We start from the raw sequence: 20,435 nt of genomic DNA, 5'->3' as shown, positions 1-20,435 counted from the left end.
CTATAAACATATGGAGATGGAGAGAGTGTCACCCACATGCCTAGACACACAGAAAGCAGCATCCACATCTGCAAGGAAAGCGAGGGCTTTGGAATTTTTGGAAATTTTTTTCAAAGGGTCTGAATTCCTAAAGTGGTTAAGAATCACTGGTTCAAGTTGAAAGGCAAAGGACAATTGTAACTAAATGAAAGTCATATAACATTAACAATATCACACTGTGGTTTTAAAGTGAATTTAACACTAAAAATACAAATTCCCCAAAATGTTCCAAGCAAAAAGCATTCATCAAAATATAAACATGAACAGTTTGTGTCAAATACACATAAAAAGACAAGCCTGTACACTACTTAAAATTTAACTGAAAATAGTATTAAATACTTATAATTTCAGGTCACCTCAAAATTCTGTTATAGCTCACTTGATGTTATTAAACAGAATCATTTCTTGAAAACACTGAAATCTTTAATCTAGTTCTAGAGAGGCTAAAAAGATCAATAATAAAAATATCTCCAAGGAATCACAAATTTTGGAACAGGACAGCCCTATTTAATGGCAAACTGCATCACTCTATAAATGAAGTCCACAGAAAGAGGACCAGGACAAATGGGGCAAACTTACAGAACTTGGAAAATTTGGGCATTTCCAACCTCTCCTGACCCAAATTAGCCAGTCACTGTGTGAGGTGCATCCATATTTAAGTTTCAAAATTCTATGATCAAGTAGTTTATCTACATTGTGATTAACCTACCCAAAAGCCTGCTTCAAAATACTGTGACCCCCCCTTCGCTTAAATGACCTGACCAGGATCCCTGCTTATTACAAATATCCAAAGCAGCAAACACGGAACCTTAAAAAAAAACAAAAAAAGTTCCTTATCTATTCTTAGAAGCTATTAACCAGAGCTGTGCCTATTCCAACTGAGCACTCCTTCATTACTTCCAGTCTGACACGAGAGCTATCCAATACCAGCAAAGCAGACAGAAAACAGCCTTCACTGTGGCACCAGGACTTACTTACTCGTGAAAACGCCCTTCAGCTCAACCACACACCTTCCCCTGACCCTCTGATAATGTCTCCTTTACCAAAAACACCAGGCACCTCTGAGGACAGCGTTTCTAGACCTGCCTACTCCACTGACTCGTCAGTGTCCACATGAACGGCACACATCCTTATGACTGTATTTTAGTATTTGTGCTGGCAGGACTCTGGCTCAGGGTTAATTTATTATTATGGGGTCTATTCCTTCTGATGAGCCTTCCCCATCCAGTGTTAGAGTATACATTTATAAATACATGTGGGGAAAATTCCCATCTCTGTGCCTTCACTGTTTGGATCCAGGAACACAGCATTTGTGTGCATGTTCAGCCATTTTAGAGCTATCTTCACAAAGGCAGGCACATGGCCTCCAGGTACTTCCCCGCGCGTCTGACCAATCTGCGGCCATCTGAGAACGGACTGTTATCCCATCTGCTCTGACAGACTAGTGACGACCCACCACGCGTCCTCACTATACGCACCAGTGCCTGCCCAAGCTCCAACACCGCTGTTTTCCTTTCCTTACAGTCAGTCACCTCATTCAAGATGAGAAGAGCCCGACTTCCTCGCGAGCACTGACAGCTCCTACGCTGTGAGTCTGCTCAGGGCGTCCAGCGCGCAGAGAGGATGAAGAGCAGCGGCCGAGTTCTGACGGCAGCACCTGCGCTGTGTTTCACCTTCCCCAAGCTCAGGGTGTTTTTTCCTACTATTACCTTGTCTTTTGTTTTTCAAATGAGGGATGGACGCTGAATTGAGATGATCCTACCATGTCCCTCTTAACCAGTTGTGGTAGTCCTGAGATAAATCCTAAGTCGTAATTTGTCCATATTCTAAATTACTAATAGATGTGAGTTCTTAAAATTTTAGTATTCTCACAGCTTTATTCCTAAGTTACAGAGCTCTGAGTCTTAAAGATATGTGTGCCTATCTTCACATATATAGTTTTGGTACACGGTTATGCTAGTCTAAAACAATGAGACAGGAAGCAGTCCGTAGTTTTTAAGCCCTAAAGCAAAAATAATAATAAAGACATCAGGTTTTCACTGAAGACCTGCTCACCTGTGAGTCATCTAGATCTTCCATAGTATCAGATCTTTAACTTTTAATTTTCTTATGGCTTATTTCTCTGTTCAGGATATTCCAACAACTGGTCTGTCAATCTGAGTGTGTTTTCCTACAAAACACTCCATTTTATAAACATGACAAAATCTGAAATTTTTAAATTCAGAAATTCTCCAAATTGACAGGTTTCTCAGTCCTGGTACTACTAGGTTTTTCTGCCTTCCTTTCTTGATCAGCTTCGCCAAAGAGTGGTCAGCTTCAGCAGCGTTGCAGAGGCCCAGCCACTCATTTTAGCGGTCCCAAAGTAACCGCTCTGTTTTCCGTTTCATTCACGCATGTTTCCATCTTCATCAATTCCTTCCTTCTATTTCCCTTGCGTTTCTGTTGTATTTTTCTACCTTCTTAAGTCATTCATTTTCTGCAATTCTTGCTTCATTTTCTGTAATTCCAGCGTCCTAACATCACTTACCAGGTGGTGCTAGCAGTAAAGAATTTACCGGCAAATGCAGGAGACTTAAAAAGGCTGTGGGTTCGATCCCTGTGTGGTGAAGATCCCCTGGAAAAGGGCAGGGCAAGCCACTCCAGTATTCTTGCCTGGAGAATCCCACAGACAGAGGAGCCTGGCGAGCTACAGCCCATGGGGTCGTAGAGGCAGACAGACTGAAGCAACGCAGCACATCAGGGTGCGTGCCAGGGATTCTTCCTCTGAGGCTGCCCTGTGTCTATCCTCACATATCCTCACAACATCGCTTAAGACCACGGATCACTCACTGAATACTGGCAATATCTCAAAGATTTTAATAAATGCTGCCTTATTTTTGTTTATTTCCAAAATAGTTTAGTATTTCAGCTTTTATCTTTTCTGTTATCCAAGAGCAGTTTATGTGTATTCAGTTATCAGTTTTTCAGGAAGGGCGAAGGAGAGATTTTTATTAATATCTTTTGAAATATCTATAACCTAATCTCAGATTGTAGCTTTTTATTCAATAAATAGTCAGCTTTTAGGTATTTTTGACAAGTAGTTTAAAGAATCCCCAGGATGTGGTTTAAGAGTTAATGTAAATCATCCATCCTGCAATCATGATTCCCACTCCATCTCCCATTTTGTTTGCTTTTACTTTCTATTTCTAACAAACACACTGAAGTCTCTTATGAAGACAGATTTGGCTCTTCCCCCTAGAAAATCCAAGTGTTTCACCTAATGCAGTTTTATGCCTAAAGATCAAAAGAGCAGTCTCTTCTTGATGAATTGCACTGCTGATCATTCTAGATAGTTCCTTTTAATCCAAGTAAATTCATTCCTAGATGTGAATTATTCTTTTTCATCATAAGTCGTGTCCAACTCTCGCAACCCCATGGACTGTAGCCCACCAGGCTCTGTGTCCATGGGATTCTCCAGGCAAGAATACTGGAGTGGGTTGCCATTTCCTTCTCCAGGGGATCTTCCTGACCCAGGGATCGAACCCAGGCCCCTGCATTGCAGGCAGATTCTTTACCAACTGAAATACGAGGGAAGCCCTTTGTGTTATATGACTGCTTTCAAATCAGAATTTGCTTCAACTGAAATTTCTGCATCCATCCCCCTCTATCCAATCTTCCTGTGTCATTTGTTTTTAAATGTATTTCCTCTGAACCCGTCAGGGATGGAGACTGTACATAAACACCATGCTCTACAGCTGGCAGGCTTTTCTACTGCAACTATCACATCAAGGTCCTGATCTGGGAAATCGTCTTATCACTTCTTGATCACACTCTCTCTGGAAAGAGTAGCTCTGTTCTCCGCTCTGAGAAGTCCTAGGTGACTAGCACAACATCTGGCTCTACGCTCCAAAGTCTCAGATTTCCCCTAACACCTTTTATTTCCTTATCTGTTTACACCACATACTCGGAGATATCCACGATTAAATCCCTTGGCTCATCAAAGCAATCTTCTATTTGCCCACTCAGCAACCCAGCCTTTCCAGCGGGTTCACTCCTATGATCGTGTTTTTAGTATCAGAGAACTCTGCCTCATATGTCACAGCAGTGACCTCTGAGGACACGACTTCAGCTGGAGACGTCCTCTCCCTGTTCACGGCCGACCACTGCTCCCTCAGGGACTGCTCTCCTCGTGCCTGGGGTCTTTCTCTCCTGCCCCTGCTCCTCCTCAGGACAGGAGCACCTCTCACAGCCAGGGCACGTCTCTGCAGCCTCCATCCACAGGGCTATTCCTCTGCCAACAAACGCAGGTCCTCATGTCATGAACCTACAGGACACGCCTTCATCAGGAGGGCAAGCAGAGTGGGAATGGTGAGGACCCACACGGTGTACACATACCTCACTTTCTGCAAAGAGGGGGAGCTATCCTTCCAAGCGGCACCATTAACCCCGTGTTCTGACAGCCACAGCCGTCCCGGGTCCTGCCTTTCCTAACTCACCAGAAGACTAAAACTCGGCCGCGGCCTGCAGCCAGTCTGGGTCACAGCCTGTGACCGCATGCAGCCGGACTGCGGCAGGCCTCCCATCCGTCAGTCACGCTGCGCCGCCTCAACCCCACACCACCCGCTCTGGGGACGCCAGGCTCCTGCAGCCGAAGCCTGCTTTTGGAGGGCTGCTACTTCCTCTGTGACTTGGGATTTCATCACCAATTGCCACCATCTGCTTTATACCTTCCTCAATAATTATTAGCACTTTTTAACTAGTTCTTTTTTTTTTTAAATCTTCTGCCATCTTTAGATAAGGAATGTGAAAGAAAGACAGGCCAACACAGGACTCAGGCAGTCTTTTCAAAAGTGAAGCCGGCCCAATGCTCTTTCTAACTCATAATGTCCTTCAGAAGTCCAGTATTAACAGAGGGAAGTGTTAAAGATATACTTAAGCACTGGGAATTAAACCCATCAAGCTCCACAACGAAATAATCAGCAGATTCCTAAAGACTTCATTTATTTGGAAAAAGTAAAACAAACAATATCCTTTCCCTCACAGAGAGGATATATTTTTTTAAAAAAAGATTTTACTAGTTCTAGTAAAACTAGTAAGTAGCTCTTTGACGAAAAATCAGAATGTGAGACTAGCAAGCAACTATGGAAGGGGGTGAGGGTTCTATTTTAAACAGTAAGGCCTGATAACGGCTGACTCCTTAAACTGAGACAACCACACTCAAGAGCTGGCTGTCAGCTGGTAAAGTCAAGCACTGCCCAGCCCTCGCTTTCTCTCAGCAGCACCAGTACGCAAAGGTCTCCACACCTCGGAGCAGGAAGAGCCAAAGATACATGGAATCATGTATCAGTGACAGTGACAAACAGGGAATCAGGCCCCAGGCAGCTGAAACATGTCAACTGCTAGTCTAGCCTGAAGCCTTGAACTGTGGATTAAAAAAATAAAAAATTAAAGGAAGGAATAAAGGTAAAGGAGACTTCTGGAGAGATACTACATACCTGAACAAAACAATGTGTTTTTAATGCTTTCCATTTGGAAAAAACATGGGTGACATGAAAATATCATTATTTACTTACCATTTTGAACTTATCTCTACCAAAAAAAGTATGAGATAGCAGAGCAGAAATTCATAACCTTTTCTAAACTGAGAATGAAAGCACAAAGAAGGGAAGCATGCGGCCGAAGGTCCTGCAACAGGTGGAAGTGGTGATGTGATCCCCGGGGTCCCCACTTCTCGTATCATGCCTCCAGCCATGCGGCAGCAGGTCCAGCGTGCAACGAGTGGGGCACGGGGCACCCTGCTCCCAGAGGACCACCGCACCCTCCGTGGGACGTCCAGGCTTCCCCAGGTCTTCTGTCTGCCAAAAACACCCTGTGGGGCTCGGACTCCACGGTCTCCCTGCCTGCCTTTAACCACATCTATATAACTGGCACCTAAGAAACCAAGCATTAACTTGATAGACTGTAACCTAACAAGGAAACTCTACTTATTTATTGCAAAGTGTGGAAAGTATACCTCTCCCAGCTTTTTGACTCTTTCATTCACTGGATTATTTTATCAGACAGCAAGGTTACAGATCTAATGATAACAGGAAACAGGAGGTGGTTTCTTCTAACAAAAATCACTTACACGCCCTGGAATCCCTTACCCCATAGGTAAGAGTAACAAGCAACCTCCCAAACCACTAAAAGAAATACACAGAGATTAAAACTAAATTTGTAATATACTCACTTTTATCGATGCTTCCGTAAGAATCACTTGAAATTTGTGTTCCAATATGTCTCAATTCTAAAATGTGGGGGAAAACAGTTAGAATAATGTGTGTCAAAACAGCATTTTTAAGTAAGCATTAACTGAATACTCACCCCTTTCATTTCTCTGTTTAGAAAATTCGTCAAGTCTTTCCTGTGAAAACAGAACAGAAGCAGTGTTCACAGTGGATACAGGAGGGCGGCTGTTTAGGACAGGATGTACAGAGGCGGCCCAGGGGCGCCCCTCACGGCCCCCACGTCTCTGGGGGCCTGACTCTGCATGATGGGAACCCACACGCTGAGAGAGGACACAAGCAGGCCGGAGAGAAGAGCTGAACACAGGCGGCGCTGCTGTGACCTATTACCTGTGTCTTCTTAAATTCCTTTTCAAGTATTTTCTTTTCATTCCTTAGTTGCTTGAAGTCCTGAGTTTGCTTGACAGCAGCCTCTTTATTTAGAGTACAGTGAAGTAAAAGAGAACAATAATTTACCAAATTTATAAGTACCATTGATGAAATACTCAAAAAACCTACTGAGAGCTTTTCTCATTTTTTCCCCAAATTTGAAACACATTTTGTAAAGTTACCGTTCTTTCAGTATTCTGTCGGAGTCAGGAATTAAGGCAGAAACACTTTTGATTAAACTATTATCTACAAAAACGAAGAACTGTCATAGGCCTTAAGAAACCTTTCCAATCCCCAAGCAAGCCAACCCAGACCGTTCAGTCAGGCAAACGGCCACCACACAAGACCTACAGAGGAGAGGCTGTGGCGCGCTCACTCTTCAACAGCCAGCAACACTCCAGCGCCAGAGACTTGGAGTGTGATTCTGCTGAGCAACGGTTCAGACCCTGCTCCTCATCCAGGGGCAGGGACAGCCTTCCTGGCGTTTACTACACCACTGTGCCTGCCTGCCCCGAGTTACCCTGCCTCAAGTCAACTCACCCCAAGTGCCATAACTGTATCACAGAAGTACTTCTAACATGTCTGTGCAGCTCCCCTGTGGACCGAGAGCAAATTCTTAACTCGAGTTTTAGGCTCTGAAGCAACGAAAGGTTCAACTATACTATGAAGAACCTGACCAGTACTAACTGTATCTGAATATGTACACATACAATTATTATGAGAAATAAAATCCTATAAACACCATAGAGGCAGTCCCCTCCTGATTCCTCTAACAAACTTGTCTATTTTTTCACCTGATTTCTATGTCCTATCACTTACTAGAAACATGTTTCTGTCACATGGAAAATATATTTTTGATTCAAAGGAAGTTTGTTGTAAGAGCTTCATACACTCTCACAGGCACTTTGGATCCCTTTAAAACACGTCCTTAAAGAGACACGTATCCCCACACACTAGCAACAGAAGGTCATACTGGGAAGGAACACAGTGATGTTGTACTTACTGCCACAATGCTTTTGCAACAACCAAATCAGGGGAAAAGTTGTTACCAAAATATTTAGAGCTTAAGTATGAAAAACTGGGCTCAATTTAGGCAAGTTAATAACTGGAAACATATTCAGCAATGTCTATTCAAATTCTCAGTTCACACTCGAAATGAAAATAAACTGTTCTCTGACGGACTCCCGGTTGCCAAGGGGGATGGAGAGGTGGTGGGAGTGTGGGGTTAGCAATGCCAAATGGCGCATTACAGAATGGACACCAGCAAGGCCCTACCACACAGCACAGGGGACTAAACTCCATCTGCTGTGCGACCGTAATGGAAAAGAAGATAAAAAAAGGATCTTTTTTTAAAAAGAATGTTTATATTTTGTGAGTCACCATGCTGTATGGCAGAGATTAACACAATACTATAAATCAACTACACTTCAATAAAAAAATAAATTAAAACCAACCGTTCTCTGAGGCAGAGCACTAGTGCTGTGAGAGCAGGGCCCATGCAGGGCTGGTGAGGCCGCAGGAAGAGGGCAGCCCAGGCCCACGCCTGGCTGAGCGTGGAGGACCGGGGCCAGCGAGGGTCTGCAGGGCTCCGATGCAGGGAATCTCACAGAGATCTCTCCACCATGGGAGTCATGGTCATCCAAATACTCTTTCCTGAATACTAAGAAGAGTGTCCTTCCCCACTAACCACTGATTTCATCACCAAAAAATGAGAAGGCCCCATGAGATTCAACTTTCAAAATTAAGTCCTTGACTGACTGCTGCTGCTTACACAGAACATGTGGGCCATGTTCTGGGTGAACACGTCAAGGGCCTGTACATTCCAGGCCACGACTGTCCAGGAACTGAGAGGAGTGCAGTGCTCACGCTTCTTCCTAAGGATGCCCTTCACGCACTCTCCCAGGGATAAGCCGTCAAAAACCAGGACTGGACTGCCTGACCGAGAACTACAGCCCTGTATAGACACCAATCACCTCTACGAGGATGATGACCTCCATTAGTGGGGTAACAGGGTGCCAATTACCTTCCAGCTTCTTCACTTTGGCTTCTAGTTTCTTCTTCCTAATAACACAATTGTACACATTAACATGGGTAGGAAAGTTATAACGGAAAAAGTATGTTACAACTTCACAATTTGTGATACTTTTTTTTTAAGTACTAAGATTTAAGTAACAAAACGTTAGCCACGACAAGCCACGACAAGCATCACACACCAACCACTAAAAACACCAACTGCTCAGAAGGCAGAGCAAACCACAGAAACAACAGTGTACTATTCTCATGCAGTCTGTGGAAAATGGATTTAAAATTCTGTTTCTCAGGCAATGCCACGCCTGGGACTCTTAGATGAGCGTGGACACACAAGCCAAGCTGATGTGTCCAGGTGGTATCCTGATCAGGTGAGGTTACTTTAAGGAGCATGTCTGGTAGGGACAGTCATACCACCATTTTATAGGAGACACTGGCTAGAAAACTACACGTTTTCAGTTTTAGGAAAGATTTCTGAGTCAGAGAAGGTAGGAAACCCTCTGAGAAAGTCTCTTGAGTTACTGTGAAATAACTTTATGTGTAGTTCACAAGTTTTGTAAATGATGTGAACACAGTATTAGACTTCAAAACAGTTAACTGACATTTTGGAAGAGCCCTTTGCCTTAATGGAACAAGACACCCATTCCACATAATACATGTTAAAGGACTTATACAGAAAAAGGAGACGACAATTATGTTTTCTCTGTGAAAACGTAACACAGATACACACATACAGACAGACATAAAAGCTGTTATGGAGTTCCTTCTTTGTGCAAGCACTTAACATACGATGGGGTATTTTGTCCTATTCACCCTTCAACATAGAATTTCCAGACATGCGGAAACCAAGGTTGAGAGACTAATTAATTAATTATGGCCAATAAACCCAAAGACAGAGAGAAGACAACACTACTCATATAAACATTAGACAACTTCAAGGCTGAACACCTTATTTCACAGTAATTTTTAAATACGTACTGAGCATCAGTTTTTAAGCATTCTTCTTTCACACGAGCATATTCCCGATGAGTGTCCTGATACAACTTTAGAGAACTCTGGAAAAGAAATTTTATATATTGAATTTTTTTTTAATATATTGAAATTTACCTATTGATTGACATTCACCAATGTGAAAGTCACTGACCATCAGTGATAACTCATTTTGACCTTGATAAGCTAAATCATTATCATTTAATACTATGAAATTAACCAAATGAATAAATATGTTTAGGCAGGAAACCAAAGTACAATTCAATTGAACACATTAACAGATATGACCAAACTCTAAACAGAGGTAACATGATTAACAGTCTAGTCAAACAGAGCTATAAAATTTAAAATATGCTAATTGTAAGGTAAATCCAAATCTTCATAACATTGAATAGTATTTTTGTCTCAACCAATTAGAATTCAACAACCCTAGAGCAATCTTTGAGCTTAATAAATGTAAATTACTATTACCACTGGGCTTCCCCAGGTGGCTCAGTGGTAAAGAATCCACCTGCCAATGCAGGAGATGCAGGTTCAATCCCTAGGTCAGGAAGATGCCCTGGAGTAGGAAATGACAACACACTCCAGTATTTTTGCCTGTAAAATCCCAGGGATAGAGGAACCTGGCAACAGTCTATGGGGTTGCAAAGAGTCAGATACAACTGAGCAACTAAACAACAACAACAATTATTACCACTGTGCAAAAATATCCATCATTACACTTACTGATAACTGGGGGGAATATGTTCACACCAATCAACAGGCATACCTACAGGCATCATGGAATGGGAGAGAAACATACTGAGCCTGATTACACAGTTCACCTACACACACAGTTCCTCAACTGCCAGAGCTCAGAGAGACAGTCTTTATGACCCCTGTTCACAGATAAGGGGCCTAAGGATTCAGAAGCTGAGGAACTCTTTGAAAGCCAAAGTAAAGGGTTGACTGTTGAGGGTGTATTATTCAACTCTGACTCCAGTATTAATGTTTCCTCTCAGGAATGGCTGATGACATTACTTTGTCATCAGAGACAGACAAAATTCAGCACGATTGTTTAACTTTCACCACACAGATAAATATATAATACTTTCTAAACGAACAGGAAAATCAATCACTGTTGAACGACATGAAGACTGAGAGGCCAAGTGCCATCAGGTCAAGGAGACGGGAACCAGCGTGGCTACCACTTGTCTCATGCTGAACACCTAACTATCGGCTTCAGAGTTTTTAATCTGTAAAAGCCATATATTGTCTTCTAGAGCTCCAGCAAGAGTAACATGAATTTTATATTAAAAAATAAGTGTACAGCCCTTAAAATTGTTTTATTAACGGAGAACCTTATTTTTCTAAGTTTGAGTCTGAACTTTGGCATGTTATTTTACACTTATATGCTGTGCTTAGTTGCTCAGTTGTATCCTACTCTTTGCGACTCCATGGACTGTAGCCCGCCAGGATCCTCTCTCCATGAGGATTCTCCAGGCAAGAATACTGGAGTGGATTGCCATGCCCTCCTCCAGGGGATCTTACCAAGCCAGGGATCAAACCCACGTCTTCCACATTGCAGGTAGATTGTTTACTGTCTGAGCCACCACAATGACAGAAAGAAAAACAGAAAAAGCAAGCAATGCAGGGCACAAAGTCATACAAATTCACAGCTAAAAGGTTCTTCTACTAAATCTCTCAAAAAGCACAAGCAACTAATACAGCATTCCATTAACCACTAATAAATACTGTTAAGGACTGAGGCATCAGTCAACTAGTTCAATGTTCTCTAAGGACAGCAGTACACTTAAGAGGCCTGACTATCATTTATCTCTCCTTTGTTAAGATATATAACGTCCCCTTATCCCAATGATAGTAAATAAGAAGATCTTACTTTATTCAAGATAAACCTTTGTAGGAAAATTAGTTTAGGTACCTTTTTCTCTTCTAATTCAGCTTTTAAAAATCCCAGTTCTTCCTGACACTTCTGCAGAGGAGAAATTTTTTGAAGCATCTGCTCCACTTGGTGATGCAGAGTACTATTCTCTCTAAAAATGGACAATACATTATTAAAGTTATTATGAGAAGTACCTATGGTGAACTATTAAATATATCTACTGGCGAGTTTCAATTTTTTTTTCTAAAAACAAAAAAGAAAGTAAGAATCTCTTTTTAAATGCATTCTATTTATTTTGGTATTTTTAAATACGAAAATTACTTACATATCACTTTTTATTTCTTTGACATGACTCTATTTCTAATAAAAGTATACCAAAAGCCATCTGAGAAGCAAACACCATAAGCTCTCAATCCCCTGGAGAACACAAGTATTCTGGGACTGTCTGTCAAGGGATGTGGCTCTTCCAATAATAAACTTATCACCACTGATTTAAATTAAATGACAAGCAGCTTTGTGATTCATTTTATAACCACACTTTGCCTTCTTCTAATTGGTAAGTGTCATCAGTAGTGTTGCATACAACACTACTAAATTCTAAGTAAGGTTATTTTAAATTATTTAAAATATACACAGTAAACAACCACATTAAATTGTCCAATTCACAGAAACAATAACTGACAGCAATAAGCTTCATCTCAAGCCACACAGTCAGTAAAAGTAACTGAAAAACCAAACCCTAGGCCATAATTTAAGACCTCAGTAAGAATTCATTTAGACAATAGGAAGGAAAATGTACATCTTTTATTATGAGCACTCAAAAAAGCCTACATAATGGATCAATTCTATGTGGCACTTTGTTGAATTTGTGTAGAAATCTAGTCCAGTAAATGTCTATCCCAAATCGACTGTGAAAACAGGTAGCTTACCTTCTTGCAAACTGCAGCTGTAAAACTTGTTAAAGAAAACTGTGAAAACTTTATCTACAGGTACCGGTCTGAAGATAAAACTCCCTTTAAAACTGAAATAATCTGTGTTCAATACACATACAGGTAAGATCATAATTCCTAGAATACAACATCCAAAGTTCCACCTATAACATACGATAAAAAGCTTTTTACTGAGCTACTCCTAATTTACAACATTACCGTAGGTCAAAATATATACTTCTCTAAATTAAAAGATTCTTGATTAATTGTATGATTAATATGAAATTCCAGACAAAAGCAAAGACAAAGGAATAAACAACTAATGAAATGACTCTGAATGTCCACATGTCCTGCCTTTCCTTTCTCAGAGTCCAGAGCACAGTTCCAGCAAACAAGAGTCACAAACTCACTAAAATCGTATACACACACGCATCTATATGTTTAATGAACACAGGTGGCTCAGATGGTAAAGAATTAGCCTACAATGTGGGGGATCTGAGAAAAGAAATACAGGGAGAACATAAAATCTAAAAAACCTTTCACTTTTACAATCTGCACAATTTGATAACTTCATTTCCCATCACGCTGCCAGTAAAATATTACCAAAGACAGCAGTTTCATCTTTAAGTTTCATCTCCTGTAAAACCCTACTCTCATATCACAATATAGAAATACCTATAGGTCATAACATGTCTTTATCCTCCTCTATTAGAACATAAACTTCTAACCGAGTGTATTTTATTCATCCTAAATTACTGCAGTCTTTGCAAGAAAGAAAAATTCACAAAAATTTCCGATGAAATAAAATATACTCTCTGTCCTATAGAAAGAGAAACTAATAAACAAGAAGACGGTCAGAATAACACAAAAGAATACAGAAAGGAAACTAAGCAAGGTGAAAAGATGACCCTCAGAATGGGAGAAAATAACAGCAAATCAAACAACTGACAGAGAACTAATTTGCAAAATATACAAGCAGCTCATACAACTCAATACCAGAAAAACAAACAAGCCAATCAAAACGTGGAAGAAAGACCTAAACAGACGTTTCTCCAAAGAAGACATACAGATGGCTAACAAACACATGAAAAGATGCTCAACATCACTCATTATCAGAGAAATACAAGTCAAAACTACAATAAGATATCACCTCACACTGGTCAGACTGGCCATCATCAAAAAGTCTACAAACGATAAATGCTGGAGAGGATATGGAGAAGAGGGAACACTCTTGCACTATTGGTGGGAATGTAAATTGATACAGCCACTATGGAAGATGGTATGGAGATTCCTTAAAAAACTAGGAATAAAAACTAGGTCATACGGTGATATGACCCAGCAATCCCACTCCTAGGCATATACCCTGAGGAAACCAAAACTGAAAGAGACACATGTATCCCATTGTTCATTGCAGCACTATTTACAATAGCTAGAACATAGAAGCAACTTAGATGTCCGTCGACAGATGAATGGATAAAGAAGTTGTGGAACACACACACAATGGAATATTACTCAGCCATAAAAAGGAACACATCTGAGTTCTAATGAGGTGGATAAACCTAGAACCTATTGTACAGCGTGAAGTAGAGTCAGAAAGAGAAAGATAAATACCGTATTCTAAAACATATATACGGAATCTAGAAAAACAGTACTGAAGAATTGTTATTTACAGGGCAACAATGGAGAATCAGACATAGAGAATACTTATGGACATGGGGAGAGGGAGGAGAGGGTGAGATGTGTGGAAAGAGGAACACGGAAACTTACATTACCATAAGTAAAACAGATAGCCAACGGGAATCTGCTGTGTGGCTCAGGAAACTCAAACAGGGGACTCTGTATCAACCTAGAGGGGTGGGGTGGGAAGGGAGATGGGAGGGAGTTTCTAAAGGGCGGGGATATATGTATACCTATGCCTGATTCACGTTAAAGGCATGACAGAAAACAGCAAAATTCTGTAAAGCAATTATCCTTCAATAAAAAATAATTACACACAAAAAAAGAGCACAGAAGCGAGTCGCGTAAGGCGCCGTACTAAACCTACAGCACTGGCACCTCAGGCGCAGAGTGAACAACTGCATGCTTGAGGCACAATGCATACACACTGTGAGCAAGTGTCAGTTGTGTTTGCTTTTTTTTAATCTCTATTTACCTGTAGTTGAGGCTGAAGCAGATCACCCCATCATAGGGGGGAATTCAAGAGTAAGTTTTATCCATTTTTAATAACGTACTCTAATAAATTTCATAACGTTTAGGAAACTAGCTCAATAATTTCCCTGCTGGATGACATTTGGTATTGCCTCAAAAAGCTGATGCCACTGCTTCCAGAAAGGACACAAAGAGCGCATATCTGCCTCAGACTGGAATTAACTGCCGATTTCCCTATTTTGCTAATTAAAGGTGTTTATGGTTTCCACACAGCTTTCAAAACCAAAGCTATTACTCTTTAAGTAACATAAATTTATAGTTAAACAGACGGACAGTTTCAATAAATAAAACACAAGAGGAGATTTTCAGAGGCCTGTTGTTTTAAATGTAAAAATTCTGATACTAAAGAGATTGAAATGCTATGCCTTGATTTTATTACTCCAATGATACAAATCAGGTACGATGGTGCCAACACAAACCAGTAACTGGTGATCACATGTGAGTTTAGGAATGCCAGAAACAAAACTGAAACCAGTCTCAGGTTAGTGCAAAACCTAAATCGCAGCACTTGCCCCAACACTGAACCTGGAGCTGCATGTCAGTACATCCCTAACAATACGTATGTTTATTGTCATAGGAGAGACTTAAGTATTAGCACACGATGTGGCAGAACACCTGGGCACACAGTTTCCCCCCTTTCAAGAAAATACAGAGGCGGATTTGCTCCAGATGGCTCCTGAACAAGTGGGGACTCAGCCCAGGAACTGTCCAGTGGATACAGAAGTCCACTATGACTCGGCAGATATTTATTACTCTCTACAAATCACAAAGCTAAGGAATAAAAGTTACTCTTCCAACATTCTGATACTCCTATAGTACACTTCTTACAGAAACTCCCAAGTCTTCGCACAGCATCATCTCAGCTTCACATTACTCCTAAACTAAAGAACACAGGGGCTGTCCTCAGTGTAAATGAGAAAGACCGACTCTTTATAAAGCTTACAAAACCTCAGAGAATCAGAATTAATGACAAAAACAAAACATTCTATAACAAGGAGACGAGCAGCCTTGATTTAGCACGTGTCTAGAGGAGAAGACAGCTGCTCACTGTGCTTATTAGAGGCACTTCCTGCTTTGAATCTGTAAATACCACTTCCCAAAGGATAATCATGAAAATTCTCACATTTGTTTACATTCTTAAAAATTCAAAGGAAAAAGCCAGTAAAAGGATATCATCACATTTCTTCTGATATTCTGTTAACAAATTACTGCAACAAAGAAAAGAGTTGTGTTATTTTTCTATCTGGAAAACATACTATGCTTCAAGCATATTTCAAAAATGTACAAGGAACTCTCCTTCCTAGGTTTCCCACAACAAATTTATGTTTAATCTATTATACCTGTGCATATGCAGATACAGCACCTTAAATTCCTTAAAAGCACTGCACACATTTGAGTTTTTAATTTAAAATTCCTTTGATCTAAATACTATCTTCACCCAAAAACTCCTGTGATTTTTAAAGGATTAAAAAAACAATCTCACACTGTGACCATGAACTACCACAAGGAAATCTATCCAGTCCTAAAGCTATGGAGGCTTTAAAAAATTCTTAAAGCTCTTAGAATTTTGAACATTTCCAGCCAAGCAGAAATGATGTCCTAGCTAGCCCCTGAGCTTAGCTGGAAAGGTCTGAGAGCACTGGGAGTTCCCCGGTGGTCCAGGGAGCTAAGACCCTGCAAGCCACACACTATGGCCACACACCAGAGAAGCATGCACACCTGTAAGACCAGAGGCCCCCACACAGAGGCCAGGCCAGGCCCCGAGTAGCTCACTACCCCGCCCCCCACCCCCCAGCAGCACGCAGGCCCCGGGCGAGCAACCCCAGGTCTATCCTCAGCCCAGGGCGCTACCACCACCACCTGTTCCAGCGTGTACATCAGGTGCGTGCGTGGAGTTCGGCCAAACGCATGAAAACATACTCACTCTGTATTAATAATTTTTTGCTTCAAGGTAATTAATGCGTCAACGTATTCATTCAAATTCTGGAAGAAAAAAAGCTGCAGTTAGCTATTTGTTTTTATAATATAAGCTTTTCTATAACATTTATGATAAAATATAAACAGATGGCTCACTATATTATACAAACACAGAAATATGTCTACGTTGTATATAACCCCCAGGGGTACTGTGTGTGACCCTGGGCCCCCGCTGCACTGCGCAGAAGTGCCTTCTGTACCTGGATGACAGCACTCTGACAGCAAGATGCATAGACTGTGTGTGCTTTCTCACTGTGAGAGCTCAATGAGAAATCACTGTTTTAGTTCACTCACCACTATTAACCACCAGTCTACACTTCACTCTGCGCTATTTCCAAAGGACTTAATCCAAAAATACACGTAAATTCTTAAAAACACCAAACAATGAAAAATAACATGGCAAAGACAAATAGGAATATTAAAATAGGGCCAAAAGTCAGTGAAGTTTCTTTTTACAAGGATCTATTTTATACTTCAGGGACTACAAATTTGGCTCTAAATTATTGCTATCAATTTGATGGAAAAAATTGACTGTTCAAAATGCTAATACCTAAAACTGAACAGATTTTTTTTAAGTGTCTTTTTCCTTTAATGTCTCCTTTTTTCATTGATAAACATTTCAGTAATAAGAACTTATTTTTCATTAGTTATCCACAAAATGTCTTTTTCTATCTAATCTTATTTTGAGAATTACAAAACAATTTCCCTTCATACTAACATGTGCATTTTCTTTGCAGTCATACATGTAACATTTATTGAAATAAGAAATCTACACATTAAAACAAAAAGTGTGTATCATCTTATAATCACACCACCTGTCAAAAGTCACTCTGACTTTTTGTATATATCCTTTCAGAACTGTCAATGTATATTTAAAACACGTTTGGATGTATTCAATTCACCAATTCTCCAATGAAGACCAGGTTGGGTCCTTTTCAGTCTTTACCATATTGTTAACAATACACTGGGCAATATATTTTCTTGCCCAGTTTACTGGGAGACACATCTATCTTCAAATCCAAACAGGCTCCCTGCATTAGTGATAGCTGGAAGCTTGATCTTCTCAGAGCCGTGTTTTTCATTTATATTTCTTCATGAGTGAAATTGAGAAACTGCCCTTATTTCTTCTGGCCATGCTTAGAAAAAATTTTAAAAGCTCTTAACAGTTAAAAACAGGGACCCACTAGGACAGCTAAAATCAAAATGACAGATGATAACAAGCGCTGGTGAGCATGCAGAGAAGCTGGGAACTCTCCTAACACTGCCAGTGGGACAGGAAATGTACAGCTGCCGTGGAAAGTAATCTCACAGCTCCTCAAAATGCACAACAGTAACTATGATTCAGCAATTCCACTCCAAGGTATACACCCAGAAGTGAAAACATATGTTCATGCCAAGTTTGTACACTCTTACTTAAAGTGCTTCCCAGGTGGCGCTAGGTGTAAAGAACTTGCCTACTAATGCAGGAGACGCGGGTTTGATGGTTTGATCCCTGGATAGAGAACGTATCCTGGAAGAGGACATGGCAACCCCCTCCAGTATTCTTGCCTAGAGAATCCCATGGACAGAGAAGCCTGGCAGGTTACAGTCCATAGAGTCACAAAAGAGTCGGACATGACTGAAACAAGTTGGCATTTAATGCAGCATTTATTCATACTAGCCAAAACGTAGAGATAAACTAAACATCAATTGATAAATGGATGAATCATCATCTGATGAAGGAAAAAATAAAATGTGGCACAGCCATACAACGTGAGTATCTGACAATGAGCAAAAATGAATGGCACACGCTACAGCATGGATGAACACTGAAAACCTGCTAAGTGAAAAAAACCCAGTTACAAAAGACTAACGCTATATGCTTCATTCATGTGAACTGTCCATAACAGGCAAAGCCAGAAAGACAGAAAGCAGACTAGAGATCACCAGGGGCTTGGGAAGTGGGATGACTGCTAACGCTTACTGGGCTCTTGGAGAGGGCACAGGTGCAGGAAAAACGTGTTTAACAACTGGTAACCAGGTTTCCGTAACTGTGAATGTACTAAAAACCACCTAACTGTATATATGAAAAGGATGAACCTCAGGGTATACAAATTATACTTCAACAAAACTGTTACAGCTAAATTAAAAACAGGAAAGCAAAGTAAAAGACTCAAAAGATAAGGTGGTAAAGCTGAAAAAAATGTCCTCCAAACCTCTCCCCCCCAAAAAGCAGAGACGTGGGAAAGAATTCAGAAAAGTAAAAGCAATCAGTGTTTCAGTGCAAGAGGTCTCACCTGCCTGATAAGAGTCTCAGGAAAGAATGGAAAGATAGGGAGAACATTAAACGCTGAAATTCAAGAAGAAAAAACCCAGAACTGCAGCCAGAGTTGCCAAACTAAAAGGGCCTAGCACATGGATCCAAACTGGATCCAAAGCAGGAAACAGAAGCACAGAATTTCAGAGCCTGAGGCAAAATAAGGATCCTTTAGTCATGAGAGAGGGAAAACCAAAGTGGCACAAGTCACACACAAAGAGCCTGGACTCAGAGTATCTTCCGACTCCGACAACCACCCAGAGACCTGAGAAAGGAAGCCTTTAGCATGTGGGGGGGAAACGAATTCCAAGGTATAATTCCGCGCAAGCTATCAATCACGATGGAAAACAGACATTCTAACACTTGCAGTCTCCTCAAACTCACTCCCCAGACACCCCTGCTCAGGGAGGTAGCCAAGGACGTGAAGCGAGCGCACCCTAACCATGAAATTACAGACAGGACGAGGCAGGCACGGAACAGAGGCCCGGAGAGCCCAGTAGGGAGCTGCGCGCCGGCTGGGGCAGGCCAGAGGGCTCAGAGGGGGTTTTCCCCTGAGGATGAAACCACAGGAGACCCGGTGGGACGAAGGCATCAAGATGAGCTGTCTAACTGACAGAGAGCTGGAAGGGAACGTGGCATCATCACGCACTGAGATGGATTATTTTTTACATAACCTCTTCCCACCCACCCCCAATTCTCTTTCAAGTCCTTTGCAAGTCAATCTCATCTTCCCAGCCTTGCTTCCAAGTGCCATTCTGTAATGTCCAGAACTGTGCCAGACACAGTCCAGAAACCTCAGGCTCTCTGGAGAGACACAGCTGGGTTTAAATTCCTCTTCTGCCACTTTCTAGAAGGGTGCATTGGGCAAACCAACTTAACTTTCCCTGCGTCAGTACTATTTCCAATTTTACAGACAAGGAGACTGAAACACTTTGTGTATGTGTTTGGGGGTGGGGCAGGTTATGTATCTGGCTTGCTATCAGGATTAAACAGAAGGAGCCATGTAAAGCGTTTAAGTTCATCTCTGATGTATTAACATTTTCAAGATTAATCCACTGAATTAAGTAAGGATATAGCTATTAATCAAGAGAACCATTAGAAAACACACAGATAAGGAAAAATAACTGCAATTTACTCTACAGTTTGGCTCTGACAGTCATAATGATGTCAACTCTGAATAGTGACCTAAGGGTCATCACAACTACACCGAGGATTGATTTTTTCCACTGGGGGCGGCAGCAGCCCAAAGGAGGGTACAGGGCAGAAAGACAGCTCAAGCCTCACCATCCAAAGGCAGAAATGGAAAAATATGTCTGAAACTGAAAAACAAGAAGTAGCAATACACATCTATTATCTAACAATATGCAATGGTGCAATCAAAACTGGTGTCTCTTGAGAACGTGGACAGGCAGGCTGGGGGCTTAACAAATTCGGTGTCTAGCTGTTATTCTAAA

At 41.1% G+C, this 20,435-nt stretch overlaps 1 protein-coding gene across 3 annotated transcripts in view; it reads right to left on the bottom strand.

Moving 5' to 3' along the window:
• Positions 1-20,435, bottom strand: part of ICE1 (interactor of little elongation complex ELL subunit 1) — a 61,450-nt gene that overhangs the window by 32,380 nt on the left and 8,635 nt on the right. For all 3 annotated transcript variants that reach the window (XR_011491164.1, XM_070476449.1, XM_070476450.1), the window contains exons 2-10: positions 16,633-16,691; positions 15,882-15,916; positions 12,501-12,519; positions 11,611-11,722; positions 9,678-9,754; positions 8,695-8,732; positions 6,633-6,715; positions 6,382-6,421; positions 6,248-6,304 (exon numbers count right to left, since the gene is read on the bottom strand). Coding sequence is in view for 2 of the 3 variants with exons in the window: in XM_070476449.1 (XP_070332550.1) it covers positions 6,248-6,304; positions 6,382-6,421; positions 6,633-6,715; positions 8,695-8,732; positions 9,678-9,754; positions 11,611-11,722; positions 12,501-12,519; positions 15,882-15,916; positions 16,633-16,691 (520 nt within the window). In the remaining variant the exon portion in view is untranslated. The remainder of the gene's footprint in view (positions 1-6,247; positions 6,305-6,381; positions 6,422-6,632; positions 6,716-8,694; positions 8,733-9,677; positions 9,755-11,610; positions 11,723-12,500; positions 12,520-15,881; positions 15,917-16,632; positions 16,692-20,435) is intronic.

Source organism: Odocoileus virginianus, chromosome 14, assembly GCF_023699985.2.
Source record: "Odocoileus virginianus isolate 20LAN1187 ecotype Illinois chromosome 14, Ovbor_1.2, whole genome shotgun sequence".
Lineage (NCBI taxonomy): Eukaryota > Metazoa > Chordata > Mammalia > Artiodactyla > Cervidae > Odocoileus > Odocoileus virginianus.
This window is presented reverse-complemented; position numbering and strand designations above follow the sequence as displayed.